The sequence below is a fragment of the Colius striatus genome, chromosome 6 (assembly GCF_028858725.1).
Source record: "Colius striatus isolate bColStr4 chromosome 6, bColStr4.1.hap1, whole genome shotgun sequence".
NCBI classification, from domain to species: Eukaryota; Metazoa; Chordata; class Aves; order Coliiformes; family Coliidae; genus Colius; species Colius striatus.
This window is the reverse complement of record NC_084764.1, coordinates 2,762,472-2,779,365: the sequence shown is the minus strand read 5'-3', so window position 1 is coordinate 2,779,365 and position 16,894 is coordinate 2,762,472. Positions and strand designations below refer to the sequence as shown.

Here is a 16,894-nt window from a genome sequence, read left to right as displayed (position 1 = left end):
GCTTTGCTGTTCTTCCAATGGAAAGTTTCCAAGTTTTAAGTTAAGGAATTGACAGATCAATGTGACTGTCTTAGCTTTTTTCAAGCAGTGTCACCTGTAGAGAACACTTCTGCTGGTCTTGCTATCAGAAGCAGCAGGAGAGTCATAGTAAAGGTCAGGACAATCAATTAGCCTTGGTAATAGCATCCACAGACACTGATTGTGTAGGAAAAAAACCACAGAGTTGGTTATTATTTTAAATGTTTATATTTCTGGCATCACAATCACAGAATCATAGAATTGTTTTGGTTGGAAAAGACTTTTAATATCATCAAGTCCAAACCTCACACTGCCAAGCCCACCACTCACCCACGTCCCAAACCTCACACTGCCAAGCCCACCACTCACCCATATCCCAAACCTCACACTGCCCAGCCCACCACTCACCCATATCCCAAACCTCACACTGCCCAGCCCACCACTCACCCATGTCCCAAACCTCACACTGCCCAGCCCACTACTAATCCACATCCCTCAGCACCTCAGCTATGTGTCTTAAATATCTCCAGGGATGGGGACTCCACCACCTCCCTATGTAGCCTGTGCCACTGTTTACCAACACTCTCAGTGAAGAAATTCTCCCTAATATCCAATTTAATTAGCATAGAAGAAGTAAAGATGTTTCAGGAAAGCTGAATGGTCTTGGGCATTTCCCACAGAGAGCTGATCAAGTGTGGTGTCAACAGTTGTTTCCATGATAACAATTCATACAGTAATCTTCTTGAAATAAATAGGTAATTACAATTCAGAGCATAATTCCCAAGGACTAACGATTTTTTATCATTTAATTAAGGTGTCATTGATTTAATTAACAGAAAAAAAATGCAGACACATAATTGCAGATATTCTCTAGAATATCAGTGAGATCATTGTTAACTAAGATATGTTTATATCAGAAGTCAGGAAGACTCTTCGTTATGGTTTGGGTGTTTTTTTAATGTGTTTTGGAGCTGGTCTGTTGAATGTTGCCTTTTGAATACGAAAGGTATTTTTACCTTTGTAAAAAAAATCAAAAAACATAGAATCATAGAATGGTGTGGGTTGGAAGGGACCTTTAGAGATCATCCAGTCCTCTGCAGAAGCAGGGTCACCTAGATCAGGTTGCATAGGAACATGTCCAGGCAGGTCTTGAAGACCTCCAAGGAAGGAGACTCCACACCCTCCCTGGGCAGCCTGTGCCAGGGCTCCCTCATCTGAACAGTCAAATAGCTTTTTCTTATGTTTAAGTGGAACTTCTTGTGTTCCAGCTTCATCCCATCACCCCTTGTCCTGTTACTATCTATTATAGAAAAAAGTGCTGCCCCAACCTCCTGACACCCACCCTTTAGATATTTATCAATGTTAATAAGATCCCCCCTCAGTCTCCTCTTCTCCAGACTAAACAGCCCCAGGTCCCACAGCCTTTCCTCATAAGGAAGATGCTCCAGTCCGCTGATCATCTTGGTGGCCCTGCGCTGGCCTCTCTCCAGCAGTTCCCTGTCCCTCTGGAGCTGAGGAGCCCAGAACTGGACACAGGACTCCAGATGAGGCCTCACCAGGGCAGAGCAGAGGGGGAGCAGAACCTCCCTTGACCTGCTGGCTACACTATTCTTGATGCATCCCAGGCTGCCATTGGCTTCTTGGCCACGAGGGCACGTTGCTGGCCCATGGTTAGTTTATCATCAATCAGCACTCCCAGGTCTCTCTCTGCAGAGCTGCTCTCCAGCAGGTCACCCCCAGCCTGTCCTGGTGCAGGGGGTTGTTCCTTCCCAGATGCAGGACTCTGCACTTGTCCTTGTTGAACCTCATGAGTAAAAACTACAGTGTAAAGAGCAAAACTGAAGCATGAATCTAGCACAGCAGTAACCTAGGATTAGACACTGACTCGTGGGGATTGGATACAAACAGAAACACAACCTGCATGTTGGAAATGTGCACATGGGTATTAAGGCAGATCTTATGTATGAATTACCCAATGCTTCATAATTACTCTTCATTGGAATTGATATATTGGATGGGAATCTTTGGAATTAAACAGTAGCAGCCAGACCTCACTGCTATTACACATCAAAGCAGGTTTAATGTGATTGAGGGTCTCTGTGTGTGTCTTTGTTATGAAAAAAGCCTATTTACATGGGTTGAAGCTGGGCTTAGAACAGAGCATTGCAAATGAATTTTTCAAAGAAAATAGTGTGTTTAAAAAAGAGAAGAAGTTGTGGTCCTTAATAACAAGGCATCAATTGGCTTTGAAACTGAGAGTTCAGGGTTTTCCTGAGCTTACACCATTAATCAATGTGAACATATTTCAACTGCATTTTGTATACCAAAAATGGTTGCACCAGTCATTAAATAATACATGGAATCATAGAATCATTGCAGCTGGAAAAGAGCTTTGAGACCATTGAGTCCAGCTTTTGTCCCAGCTATGACACTTTGTACTTAAGGTGTCCTCTCTTAGAGAAGGAACCTTTTAATTTGTAGTCTTCTATTTTGCTTCTTAAGTGAGTGCCTAAATATACTTGAACATGACCTCTTGTGGAGAACTAATTGACCTCCTGTTGAAGATTGGTAGATGTTTTATGAAATCTAGATTTAGAAGTACCCACTGTATCGTGCTTCTTGAAGTGTGGTTTTCACTCACTGGCTTTGTTACTAAAATGGCAGCCTTCATTAGAATCAGTAGTTTCCAACATTCCAGAGGAAAAAGATCTCTGAGTGGCCCAGCTTCCAAAAATACTTCTTAATCTCTAGAGCTTTTGTGACTTTAAAAAATAACCACGGTTAGGTAAGAGTTCAGTTTCTGTAAAGGACAAAATAGCCCAAGAGGGGAAGGTGAAATAGGCTTCAGTTGCCATCTTTTCACGTCTCTGAACTGTGAATTAAGGCAAATTCATGCTTTCTTTGTTAGAAAAGACTGTCTCTGTGGAACTCAAGAAAAATGTTACAGCAGCAGCCCGTTTTTAGTAGGAGCATATGACAGGAGTATTGTGTGTTATGGAGTAACAGTCTGTAAGTGCTGCTGCTTCCCAGGTCTCCAGCAATGTAAGTACATTTCAGGAATATTCTTTAATTGGTTAATCATAGCAGAAGTTTCAAATTGAATGAGTACTTGTTTCAGTCATATTACCAAACCAATTAGCCATTTATTACACTGACAGTCATTCTTTAACAGCAATTGAAGGTACTGCTTTTAGAGCCATCAGTATTTATGTGCCTTACTGGATGTTTGAGAATATGGGTTTATGCCACAACAACAAATCTTCCTTAACCTGGTGAATGATACAAGAATAACTGATCAAGGGAAGCTATTTAAAGAGTACTGAAATTAAGCCAGTATTAATAAACCTGAAAGAAAGGTTGTACACACTGATCTATGTGTTCTTAATCCTCAAACAATACCTATCACAGCACAGTCGTCTTGCACGTTCACAGCTCTGCATCTGTAGTCCATCCTCTTCCTATTTATTTCAACCTCCATAGAAATTTATGCCAAAATTATCATTATAGGATAGCAGAAAAATTGTAAGTGAAGAGCTGTGGAAAGCAACATGCTTCTCCTTTCAAACAGATATAAGTAAACCTTCATATTTTACTTCTCGTTAGTTTAGGACTAGGATTTGGCACGTGTGAATTTGTAACAATGGAAAGTAGTGTCTTGGGGACTATGAGTTGCTACAAATGCCTGCAGTATCATATATATAGCAGGGAATTAGTATCAAAACTTAGTCATCTCTGGTCCTGTGTTCCATAACACCACGAAGTACAGGCATATATTTGTTCTGTTTATCCCTGTGTTAGTGTGTCTGTAGAAATAGCCAATGTAGTTTAGTACATCTGGGATTAATTGTATTGAACTTCTTACCAGCTGTACATTTAGTCTATGAAGGGAATGTAAGTGATACAAAGAATTAAACTGTAAAAAGTCAGTGGGAAGGATAGGAGCAGGTAGGGCTTAGTTTGAAAAGTAGAAGGGCTGTTCTAACCAATAAGCTAGGTGAATTGTCTACAGAGATGTAAGTCTAGCATTGGTTTAATTCACACAAGAATGTCCCTGGCAGTAATTTCCAGTGCACTAACATACCCTTTAGGTTTTCATGCAAACTGCAGTTCAAGTTTCTTTGCAGAGACATAGAGTTGTGAAAGGACATAGAAGTTCAGTGACATGAGTAAAGGAAAACTCATGAGGTAAGAGGAAGCTGGTGAACTGGAAAGAGTCAGGGAGGTTGGTTGGTGTGGCAGAAGTTGCAGACTCATTGGTCACAATCCTGGTAGGTGCCAGAGCTAACAATAGATGAAAAAGGGAAGCAGGGGAAAGAGAAAAGATACATGAGGTTTGCTGTCATGGATACCCAAACTTTACTAAGGCAGGAAAGAAGTTCTGAAGAGCAAACTGATTAGGTCAAGTGTCTTCAGAATGCCAAGTAATACAGTAATGGCTTATTAACGTGAGAAGTTACAAATAATGACAGGATTAGCTGAATGACAGGTCTGTGCACCACGTTTCTAAGAGGCCTGAAGTCATGACAGGACAGCCCTTGGTGTGCATGCAGAAGAAGCAGACAGCAGGAGTGGAGGGAAGAAGCTATTGCTGAGAGGTCAGCTGTTGAGCTGCTGGTATTGTGCAGTGATTCATATGGACACCTTTAGATCGTTCAGATTTAGGAACTTTGCAGTATTTCACTCCTGCATTTTGCTGCCTGTGTTCACAGAGGATTTCATCCAAGCATATCACTTGCTATTGCAGCCTGTCAAAGGTTTAAAGAGACAAAAGTTTGTCATAAAGGATGTCCAAAAGACATTTGTGTTGTTACTGTTTTGTTGTTTTCCCTTCTTAACATCACATTCGCTGTCTTGTTGTGTTTCCTGAAGAAGATGCAGTCTAATTTCTCATCTTGGTCAAGTGCTAATTTGAGAAATCAGAAAGGAATTAAGACATTATGAAGGGAAGGATTCAAGTCTGTGGTGGTAATCATTTCCTTCAAGTAGTTCAGTGTGAAAGGAGAACCTCAGATTCATCGTTCCATCTGTTGTCTCAGCCTTTTTCAGTATCTGCTGTATCACACAACTCCCGTTGAAGCCTGGGAATTGCACTAATCAGGGAGACACTGTTACAAACTGATGATCACAGTGAGCAGAGAGCAGCATTTTGAAGTCCATTCTCCACATGTTTCTTGGGTGAATTCCTCACATCACATCATAATCTTTGTTCCTGGGGTTGAATGTTTTACAAAATTGACATGATTAGCTGTAGGGATCTCATGGGATAAGACTTTAATTAGTGGCAGAAGAAAAGAAGATGCAAATATTATTTATGATCATGATGTGTCGCCTCAGAGCTACTTCCAAGAGATTTCTGGAAACCTATGGCGTGGCTGCCCAGTTTCCTAGACCTTTTCTTTTATTGTTTCCTCCAGTTTCATCCCTTTCTGTGCACAACTTGTGCTAAACCATTTCTGTTGAATGCTCAAGGTTAAGACACTAATTGACCTTTTAAAAAACCATCTACTTCCTTTATAGTTGAACTGATGTGTTTGGATTCTGTCACAAGGAAGCTTCTGAAGTAAGAAAGACTTCTCTAACTCAAAAGGGCAATAGTGTTTCTTTCAGAGGAGAAACCCCAGACTGAGAGTAAGAGTAGATGAGAAGAGTTGTTTTGCCAAAACTCGATGATGTCAATTTGTTTCTCCAAGTACCATTGAAATTCAGCAAACGTGAAGGGACTATATTGGCCCAAAATTACAAAGGAATTATCAGGGAGACAAACAGTAGCCTCTTGCTGCAAGTCTCAGTGAGGCTTTTTGTTTTTGTTTGGTTTTTTTCCCTGTTTCCATAAATCTCAACTTGGGGAAGATGCTACAGGCAGCTTAAGTCTGCTTGGGGAAACAAGAGTTCAGTTATCTTCCATTTCTGCTCTTCCCTACCTTCCACACCCCTCCCTCACTGAAAACCACTATTTTCTGTAGTGTAACAGCTAATTCTACTTACAAAGCTAATAAATTATTTCTTTCTAGATGTCTCTAAATTAGGATTACACATTTTGAGGTTCAAACCCCAAAACTGCCCTAGTTAAATCAGAGAGGTTCAGAATGCATTTTAGAGCATGGAAATAATTTCTTAAACTTAAACAGTTGTCCTCTCTGTAATTCAGCTTTATGCCTGGGATTTGTGTCTCGTGTTTTGTTCTGCTTGACTGTTTATAATAGGAGTGCTTGTGTTTCATGGAGGGAAATGTGCACCCATAACGATGGAAATGTTGTTATATAGGACTCTGAAAAAAGTCAGCACAAGTTGCAGTGAAGCTATTATGCTCTCATGGGGAATCTGAATAAATCTCCTTCACTCTCAGTTCCCATTCCTTATTTTGGGTAGTTGTTCAGTATTTGTAAGGTTTGAATACACAGTATAAATTGTTACAGGCCCCCAGGGATGAGCTTGGTTTCTGTCACCCAGTAGCACCAACGTGCAAGCTTTTGCATAAGCTTGGCAGCATGTATAATTTCTGCAACAAGGTCAAGGGAAAACTGTTTTGTAACACAGCAGAATCCTGGCAACACTGGAAACAGGCTATCACTGTTTGTCTTTTCTACCATCAGTGCACCAAGAAGATCTTTATGTCCAAAGCCAGACTTCCACTTTCTGTTGGGTGGATCTGTCAGATCCACGATGCTAAAGAATACAAGAGAAAAAGGAGTTGAACTCTCTGTCCATGTAGAGAAAGATGTAAGGGTAGCCCTGTTATTTTTTACTGTTAATACCAAATGGCTCAATCCAAAATGTATAAACCAGAATCTAGGACTCCTCTTCATGTGAGAGTGCCTCTTCCCTTGGCCCTAGAGGAAAAACTCCTCTCGCTGATGTGCTCTCTCACACACTGACCTCAGGGCTCTCACCTTTCCATCTGTACAGTGGCCTGACTTCAACGGAGAAGCAAATCCATTCTAGTTTTGGCCAGGCTTGATGGGAACTGAGGGGAGTGGGCTCACATCCCTCAGATAGAGATACTGATGCATGTTCCTCGTTTCCTGAAGGTCTCCACTAACAGTTAAGATAGAGGCAGCACTCATCATAACCAACTGTTTTTCAGAGGGGCTCTGACTCAATACTGTATATTGGAGCATCTGTTGGATTAGACCTGTTAGGAGATTTAGATGTGTGACTGTTTAGTTTGTGAATCTCTTGGGTAAGGAGATATCCCAGTCAGGTCACTTAGTGAAAATGAAGCATAAGCTTCTATTGGGAAGGTAATAGCTAAAATTTGGGTACTCAGGAAAGTGTTAGTGAACTAAAATGTGGGTATTCTGTGGTTCTTTTTAATTAGGTAAAGAAAAGCTTTTATTAATTGTTTTGTTAACAAAGTACCTGACTTCTGCTGAAATTTCAGTCTGTTCTTGAATCTGAACCTCACTGTGTTCTTTGTCTTCTGTTCTCATCTAAAAATACCGTTGTGTGCTTGTTAAAGATTTTATACTTACATACAACAAGAAGATTCAAGCTACTGTAAAACAGATCAAAAGCCTCCCTATTAGGCTGGGTCTCATTTTCAGAAGAGTTACTTGATAACTGCAACATTTTCCACTGAGACTGTGCTTGTTTTTACCTGTTACACATTTCTGTCTTGGATTGATAGGGTGGTTTTTTCCTGATTGCCTAGATGTAACTGGTTAAACTAGGTACTATTTGAACATTGTGATTCATAGGAATCATTACATAGTGTATCTTGAAGACATGGAGTCAAAAAATGCTATTTAAAGAACGTTATGTGTGTAACATTCCTGAGCCTCTCACCTTTTCCTTCTCTGATTTTTCCAATGCAGATAACAATACCTAGACCTTCAGTGGCATCCACGCAGTCTGCCTCCGAGAGCTTTCATTATGGCCACCAGCTAGAGAAAAGAGAGCAGGATGCTCAGTCTATGGAACACACCGTGGAACTTTCCTCCCCAAAGGAAAGTTTGCCAGGCTTGGTTGTGGCAGGAGACACACTCCCAGCTAGTGCCAGCAGACCGGATTTGGTACTTAATATCAGCCAAGAGGTGCTTGACAGGGAAGGTCTTGTCAACGTCCTGGACTGTAGCCAAAAGGACCTCCCTGAAGAGCACAGTGGGATACAGGAAGAGAAAGAACTTGAAAATATCCCTGTAGAGGAGGCTGAGGAAGAAGGGCTTGCAGGGGTTTCTGAGGACGCCGTCGACATGCGAAGCAAAGAACAGAACTCTTCTCTGCCAGGAAACTCGAAGTCTGCAGAGGAAGAACCTCTAACAAATACTGAAGCTGCTGATGAATCAAAGCCAAGGCCCCTCAGTTTGGTGCCAAACCAAGATGAGGTTCTGAAGTCGATAGCACCTAAACCATTAGAGTTGTCTCCCTCAAGGCTTACCAACGCACACGTTAATAGACAGGCAAGCAAAACAGAACCTCTTCAGGAAAACGGTTTTCATTCTAGTAAGGAAGAAGTCCATATCCAAGACTTGAAATGCCACCAAGTGGCCCTTAGTACTTTTTTGCACCAGGAGGACAAAAAAGAGAAAAATGCTCCCAGGAATGGAGAGTTGTTCCACTGCATTTCAGAGAATGAGAGTTCTCATCGATCTAAGAAGGACTTAGTTAAACCTCCTTTTGTATTCAGGCAGAGCCGAATCCCAGTTTTAGCACAAGAGATAGACTCAACATCAGACTCCTCTTCTCCAGTTTCAGCAAAGGAAAAGCTTCTTCTAAAAAAGGCCCATCAGACAGACTTGGTCAGACTACTCATGGAAAAGAGGCAGCTCAAATCTTTCCTCGGTGACCTCTCAAGTGCCTCTGATAAGTCACTGGAGGAAAAAATGGCCCCTGCTCCAGTAGCGTTTTCTGAGGATGATGTCTTATCCTCGTTTTCTAGATTGACACTGGACTCTCATCTCAGCAAACAGACAGAAGATAACTCTTTATCTCCAAGCAGCCCTCAGTCCAGAAAAAGCAAGATTCCAAGGCCAGTGTCCTGGGCAACCACTGATCAAGTCACCAGTTCGAGTTCAGCTCAGTTCTTTCCTCGGCCACCACCAGGAAAAGCCCCTACTAGACCTGTGGTAGAAGCTAGGTAATACAGAGAAAACACAAACAGGTTTTCAGGTTGAAAATGGATTTGACATAGGCTGTGGTTACCATGCACTGCACAAGGTTCATCCTTTAATTAGTTTTTTCTTACAAATGCCAGGCATCAATTCTCTGAGAAATCTGACATTATTGAGGAGTGAATGTGGAGAGGCTGTTACAGGAATGAGCCTGCTCCACCTTGAAACCTGAGGCATCAATAAATGTGAATTCAGTATTTTAACACCTGTGAATCTGTAACTAAATCTTTACACGTGAGGTCACTTTTCCAGAGCTGTTGATTATTCCCAAGCCCAGAGAAATGGACAGGATCTGTCATATCCAGCTCCTTTGAGAATGAAACTGGTTTAGGTATTTGTGTTTGGAGATGTGAGCCATCAGCATTGAGTTAGTTAGCTGTGCTCAGATCATGGCTAAGTGAAAACAACTAATTAAAGGAGGGCAGAGTGAATTCTAGCAGCTCCCCTTTGTCATTTCTATATACAGACCATCAGGATCTGGTTTCTTTGGTGCCTACATTACTAGGATAAGGAGAATTTTGATAGGGTCTCTCTGAAGGAAGCTGTGGTGTACATTATCATCCCCTAAAATTGTGTATCGGAGTCTACTGATGTTGTGAAGTATGTACCCTGCCAAAACAGAGGTGATAAGCACTGCTCTGTGAGTGCACTTCTTCCAGCACCACCAGGAACTGTCGGTTCTCCTGCAAACAAATAGGCTGTTGGTGTGAGCGAGGTTATGCAAACATAAACACTGTGTTGATTTGTACACTGCAGAAGCCAAAGCCTAGATCCAAACACCTTTGTCTATGGGAAGAGTTCAGCCTCCCTAGTTTCCATCTGTTTTTTTATATGGAATTTAGTGAACAGACGAGAACAGAAATAATCTTTCTTTGTTTCTTCCTAAGGTTACGCAGATACAGAGTCCTGGGGAGCAGCAGCTCGGACTCGGATCTTCTCTCTCGGCTGGCTCAAATCCTTCAGAATGGATCTCAAAGACCAAGGAGTTCTACCCAGTGTAAGAGTCCAGGATCTCCACACAGTCCCAAAACACCACCCAAAAGCCCCGTCATCCCCCGGCGCAGTCCCAGTGCCTCCCCTCGGAGCTCTTCCTTACCCCGTACTGCCAGTTCTTCTCCATCCCGGGCTGGGAGACCCCATCATGACCAGAGGAGTTCATCCCCACATCTTGGGAGAAGTAAATCACCTCCCAGCCATTCAGGCTCCTCATCTTCTAGGAGATCCTGCCAACAAGAGCACTGCTGCAACAAACCAAGCAAGAATGGTCTGAAAGGATCTGGCAGTTCCTTCCACCACTCCTCAAACACTAAGACTACCACAGGGAAGAGTAAATCAACCACTAAGCTTAGCAGATAGGAACTGGGGCCTCGACAGGTATAAAGCCTCCTCCTAAACCCGATGCATGTTGTGTCTGTGTACTGTGTATTTAAAAAAACTTATCCAAAAAAGAAGTATATTAAAAAAAAAGGTGTTGACTCAGCGCTTTTTAAAGAAAGTATGCATCATAAACCATTCATCACAGAGCATCCTGTGTAAATAAGTGGCCAGGCATTGCCTAAGAGCAAGGCAGCAAGCAGATCCGTGAGAAGGGAAGTAGAGGCCAGGATAAGAGTGACTAGATAGTCAAAGAGGTGCAATGCATTGAGAGTAACAAACCATCTCCAAGGTGAGTGTTTGAAAAGGGTATTTATTTCTGTGGTTTTAGTTTGCCTAGCTAGATTTGGCCTGATTTTTTAAGGCCTTACATACTCGAGGAGTGTGTAAGAAAACACGCCATGGTTCTTCCCAAAATGATGTACTGCTCAAGCATATTGTCACAGCTTTAGAGAAGCACACAATTCAGAAGATGATGATGTTTCTACCTTAGAATTCTCTCTGATTTTTTGAGCTGCACACATCTCTGAGTCACTCAGTGCCCTCGTCCCCTAGCTGCCATGGCACAGATTTTACCTAAGGAAGTATCACATACCTTGCCCTTTCTTGACACTGATGACAGTAAAATAAACAATACCATGTGAACATATGCCAGGTTTTTTTAACCTTTAGAAATTTGCTTAGTACTAATCAGGATCCAAGAAGCTAATTCTCGTTTCTGTACCTTACACTTCTTCAGGAGTTCTTCAAACTCTGTTCAGTAGAATTTGGAAAAGCATTCCTGTCTAGGAGAGGAGAGAAAGGAGATGTCTGCCTTTCACTGAATGCTGCAGATTGACACTAAATTTCAATGTAAGTTAGAAAAGAAGCTTGAGAACAGAAGTACCTGTTTTATTGTCCCCCCCTTAACTGCGAGAACCCTTTGTCATTGCTGGCTGTTGTTCTTCAATCAGTTATGGATCACTGAAACCAGTGGTCCTAGTGTGCAGAGATGATTACCAACACAGATTTGCTTCTTGTTGTCATTTGTTTTAGAAAAAGATGATGAGAGATGAGGAGATTGTCTGCTTTGTGGATTTGGTTGGTTGTAGGTGACTCAACACCCTTACACGATCTGGGTAAGAGTACTGGTCGTTAAAGCAAAATGCACAGAGAGGAGTCTGAGGTGATTTTATTGTTGGATTCTTGTCATTCTTTTGCCCAAATGGTTTTTCAGTAGCCAAGCTTCACTGTCTGTCAGTAAAGTCTGTGGTGTCCAACTCCTCCGGCTTTGTTTGGCAGATACTCTTGTGCCCTCCAGGATCTCTGTAGGGAGCTTAAACGGTACAGCACCTTTTGCTATATTCAGAGGAGAATAGTGGGTCAGAATAGAGACTCAGCTCAAGCTTGAGGGAAACATGCAGCCAACTCTCCCTGGTTATTCCTGTTGTGGGGACACTGGATGCATAGGAGCCTTGTCAGTTACCGATCTGCTTGCTGTAGTCACATGCCTCCAGCCAACATCTGTGCTTTTTTATTTCACCTCAGCCAAATGAATACCTTTGGATTCAAAAGGGAATATTTTGTCTCTGAGCTAACACATTCTAATGCTGCATTAAAGCTGCCCTGGAGCTGCACTGAATCTCACTCGCTTTGTCAGACTATGTTGACTTTTCTGTTTCCTTTCCCTTTTCTTACTATGAATGTGTATATTGTTTCCCATACGTAATGTAGCACAGTGTGGAACCTTAATTTCATTCAGGTTTCAAGCACTACAGTTGAATGCAATAGGTAGGGTATACCTGCTTTTTCTGAAGAACCTGTACCCTTGGAAAGTCCTGTTCCTCTGTATTATATTGTATAATAGGTGCTATTCCAATAATTGCATGTCTTCATGGTAAATTATATAATATAAAATTTATATCTATACATACATGTATATGCTTATATAAACTCATTCTTTCTCATGTTTCATTTGTAATTTATGGGCCACAAATAATACAGCTCCCTTTCTGGTAGTCCCTGAACACATTTGGCATTGCATCTTTCATTTCCTCCCCAAAATTCCTGGAATGCACAAATTCTAACAGCCTTTATACATTGGTCCGAGATGGAAGGACTGCTGATTTCTCAACCAGCCAATGTTTTGTCTTGCAGCTTGGCTTTTCTTTCTCTATGGTTTTGTGTGTACATTTGCACAGGGAACAAGAACAGAGACTCAAAGAGATTCTTATTTTTGATTACAGGTAGGGCTGTGGTTACTTGTGTCTGTGTCACGATGTGAGTTCTGAATTGTTACAAGTGCTCATCAAATAGGGGCAGTGACAGTCAATGAATGTGACAACAAATTCCATCTTTTCCTTTCTCCCTTCCTCATCTTTCCTTATGGTACACTATCAAGAGAATTTGGTTCCATTGAGACGTTTTTGTCCTGGGCACTGCTGGAATTATTTGTTAAGGTTGGTGTGGCAACCTGTGGTTATTTTGCCTCCTCTCTCCCTTATTTCTGAAGAGCATTTATTATGGTCTTGTAAGCTTATTCCAGCATTAACATGGTCAGTTTTGATAGCTACTACCTTTACTTGTCTGAAATGGTGAAGTTGAGGTGTTTCTGTTTTCTCTCCAGCATAGTGGGATCCAGAAACAGGTAATTTGCTTTACAGGTGAGAAAGAATATACCACTTAAGGATGTTTTTTATGCTGCCTTCAAAATGCAGACGTGTCCATTGTTACACATTACTGTGTAAAACACATCAATGCTGTAGAAACTCACTTTTACTTGAACTACTTGCCAATGTAAAAATAGTAAACTATGCCAAAACAGAGAAAGAGATATCAGTCATGATTGGTGACCCAGGCTTCTTTCAGTGCAGACCAAAGTAAAAGGACTGTGTATCCCCAGTGGATCCACGCTGTGGATTCAACGGGATCTAGCGAGGAAATCATGATGGTATAAGTGGTGGAGTGATTGTGAATAACTTCTCTTGAACTACTCATGCTTCTGGAGATTTGTATTGCTTGATACCCACCCTCCCTCCAAAAGTTTACAGAATTGCTTACTGTAGTCTAATGTAGCAATCAGTTAATGTAGTGACCAGTCAGCTGATCAACTCACACATAAATATTAGCTTCATATTTCTAGAGGGCCTGTATATTCATCAAGAGCTCTGTAAGCTTCAGTGTTTGAATATGCAACTGACTCTGCATAAAAGCACCAACATCCATGTGTGTGGCCCATGTGCAGAGTGTGAATGGATGGTTTACAGAAGATTATCTGCAACAACTTACCAGGGACGTGGCAGGTTTTTCTGCAGTGTAGGGAAGGGTTACGGGTATTCTGTGTCACGCTGTGCTTTGTCCTCTCCAAGCCTCCGTGTCTTTGGAGGGCAGTGAGATGGAGCCATGGCATGGAGCTGGTGCTGCACACTCATTTCCTCTTTATGGTGTTTCCTGTGTTGTGGGGCAGAACTTTGGAGCATTTCTGTAGAGAATTCGAGGCACGAAGCCTTTTAAACTAAAACAGAACTTGAAAAGACTGAACATTTCACACAGACTTCCGTGCTGCATTATTGCATGGGGTAATGAATCTAAGTTACAACCTCACAAATCTGTATTAAGAAACCTCATTATTAATGACAAATGCCAACTTCTACTTCAGTAAAACCCTGTTAAAAGTCATGGAAGGTGTGAGACAGTAGAGCAACACCCGGCAAGTTGTATGATGCTATGCACCTCTAGCTACTGCTTGAGCAGGATTGGTGAGCATAGAGAATTCCACTGCTCAAAGGCAGGAGCAATATGAGATCTTGAAAATCATTTAGGAGGCAGACCCTTGGAGAGTAACATGGGGCATTCCTGGTAGCCCCCAGCCATGTCATGTCTTGGGAAAGCTGGACATATCCTTGCCTTGGAGTCTGCATGCTTGAGATCAAGCTTTCTTGCATACCTCAGTAAACAGCCTTCATGTAAAAGGGAGGATCTGGTCCTATATCATTAAAAAAAGTAGCTTGAAAGATTCTTCATCTGAAAGAAAACCTTTGCAAGAGCTCTGTCATTTATAATTTGTAGCATTAGGATGTTAACTCTAGCTGGGAAACACACAGTCTTTACTTTCTGTCTATAAATATGCATCAGTACCTAAGTGTATCCATACAGACACTTGCACAGATACTGTCTATGACACAGAAACACACATACATATGTGTGTATGTACATCTGGATAGGAACAGCCTCAGCTATTGCATCCTGCTTACTGGGATTCATTTGCCAGAGTGAGCCTGATTTGCTCTGATGTCCTCTTCATCTGCCATAACTTTGCCACACCCTGTGTCTGATGCTGTGTCTCTTCCATGTTCCAGGGCCTGATCCTATAGTCCCCCTACTTGGGCAAAGTTTGCATAAGTCCTTCTTATTGCAGTTACATTTATGCAATGGTTGACTGTAATGTTTCTTAAAAGCAGTGTTTTCTTTTTCTCTTCAGTGAGAATGTAGATGAGGCCAGGCTTACAGTACAGACTCTCTTCTGTAAACAGAATTTCTCCATAAGGAACTGGACATTTTTGTGGGACACTGAGAGGTGTAAATTCTGATGATTAATCCAGTTTCTTAACAGGGTCTAATGGCAAACTAAGGATACGTTCCTCCAATTTTTACACACATGTTAAAGAAGCATCTTCTGAAAAGGACTAAGAGAATAAAAGAGAGCTCAAAGGCAAATTAGTTTCTCATTATAGGTATATGTTAACTTTTTCCTGCAGGACTGATCCTGTGAGGTGACAAGAGCCATGCCTGTCATGCCAATTCCAGCGAGCAAGGGGCTGCTTAGGTCTTTATGTTGATGCCACGGTTCCTTCTGGCACATCCTCTCTTTGCTTTTCCCCTCTAAGAAGTGCTCAGAGAATTGTCAGCTATACACACCAAAGCCTTGACAGTTATCTGTGCCTCCTTTCTTCAACCAGTCTGTTTCTGAAACTTGTGGAACAGCCCACAGTATTTTCATTCTTCTACTTTTAGCTGCTGAAGTGGGCAGTGAGCTGAAGGGGTTTGTTTGCTGTTCTGCATTTGACACAGACATCATTGGTGTCAATTATTGACAAGTAACCAGTAACACTGGCAAAAGGAGAGAGGTTCAGTGTTTGGATGACATGCCACATACAGGCAGTTCTTAGCTAATCCATGCAGAGTGCATGAGCATGCAGGTCACACGGGAATACCTCAGTGTCTGCTTGAAGCCAGCTTTCCTTTTCCTTAAAAACGATACAGAAGTCCACCCGGATTGTGTAATAACCTTCTGCAATGATGTGTATTTAATCACTCATTTCCCTGGGGTTTAAATAATCAGGCTTTTGAACACCCACCTCTGAGGGTTTTTCACAAGGAGAAGAACACAGGAGTGTGTTGTTTCCAAGGCTAAGGTATTAACTTGGTGACTGCTGTAGCCGTCCAGGTTTGAACACGGAGGCTGATTGTCCCCTCTGTGGTTGGTTTCTTCTAAAACAAGTGGGATACTCGTGAGGGCCTGATCTTCCACAACTGACTGTGGCAACTGAGGTAGAATTCCTTTGCTTCACAGATGCTTGTTTCCTTTTGAGATCACTTAATCATTGACTTGATTTTTGTATGAAGGACCGGTACTAACAGCAGATGAGCTTGCTCCTAAAGATAGGGTGCAATTAATTTGGCCTGCCTGGCTTCACATCCTTTCAAAGCCCAATCTGTTGCGTGGCAGGCAAGGTCATAAAGGTTTGGCACAAGGTGAGGTGGGTTTCTTGGGGCTATTTCACATCGTTTTCCATCTGATTGGAGATCAGGATTGGTTGCCTCTTAGCCTTCTCTGCATCCTCTTTACTTTCCTTGGCTAGAATGCTAAAATTTGAAGTTCTTTGCCAGCTTCCAACTTTCCAGAGAGTGAGCCCAGAGACGATGCAGTGCTTTTGTGCTGACAGATGTCCATTTTCAAACACTTTCCTATGAATATCCAAACTAGTAAATTAAAGAAATCACCAGCAATGCCTTCAGGCAAGTACTGACTTTCTGAAACTGCCAACCAATGGCTGCTGATCTAAAATCTCTGGGCAATACCACCAGGAATGAAATCTGTGGATTAGCTAAAAATGCAATGTAATTAAGTCCTCAATAGTAAAATCTGCAGCAGGATTAAATCAAGTGGAAAGCAGTTCTGAGATTGTTACCATCGAGGAAGACAAACGTTGAGTCCTTCAAATTCTCTTGTTCAGTAATTGCAGATCCCTTCCCATCCTTGGAGATCTTCGAAGCCATTCTCTCCCTTTTAAATTTGCTCAGGCACCCAAGAACATAAAGAGTTAATGCCCTTGTAATGGTCATTTGTACATAAAGCTGTAATTATTTATTTTCTCATTTGTACCATACCAAGGCTTTGTACAATGTTTTAA

The 16,894-nt window shown here is 41.8% G+C and overlaps 1 protein-coding gene across 2 annotated transcripts in view; it reads left to right on the top strand.

Annotated features, from left to right (window-relative positions):
- TTBK2 (tau tubulin kinase 2) overlaps nucleotides 1-16,894 on the top strand; it is an 82,721-nt gene extending 65,827 nt beyond the window's left edge. For both annotated transcript variants that reach the window (XM_061997895.1, XM_061997894.1), the window contains 2 exons: nucleotides 7,833-9,094; nucleotides 10,016-16,894. In XM_061997895.1, coding sequence (XP_061853879.1) covers nucleotides 7,833-9,094; nucleotides 10,016-10,484 — 1,731 coding nt within the window. In that variant the 3' untranslated portion in view covers nucleotides 10,485-16,894. The remainder of the gene's footprint in view (nucleotides 1-7,832; nucleotides 9,095-10,015) is intronic.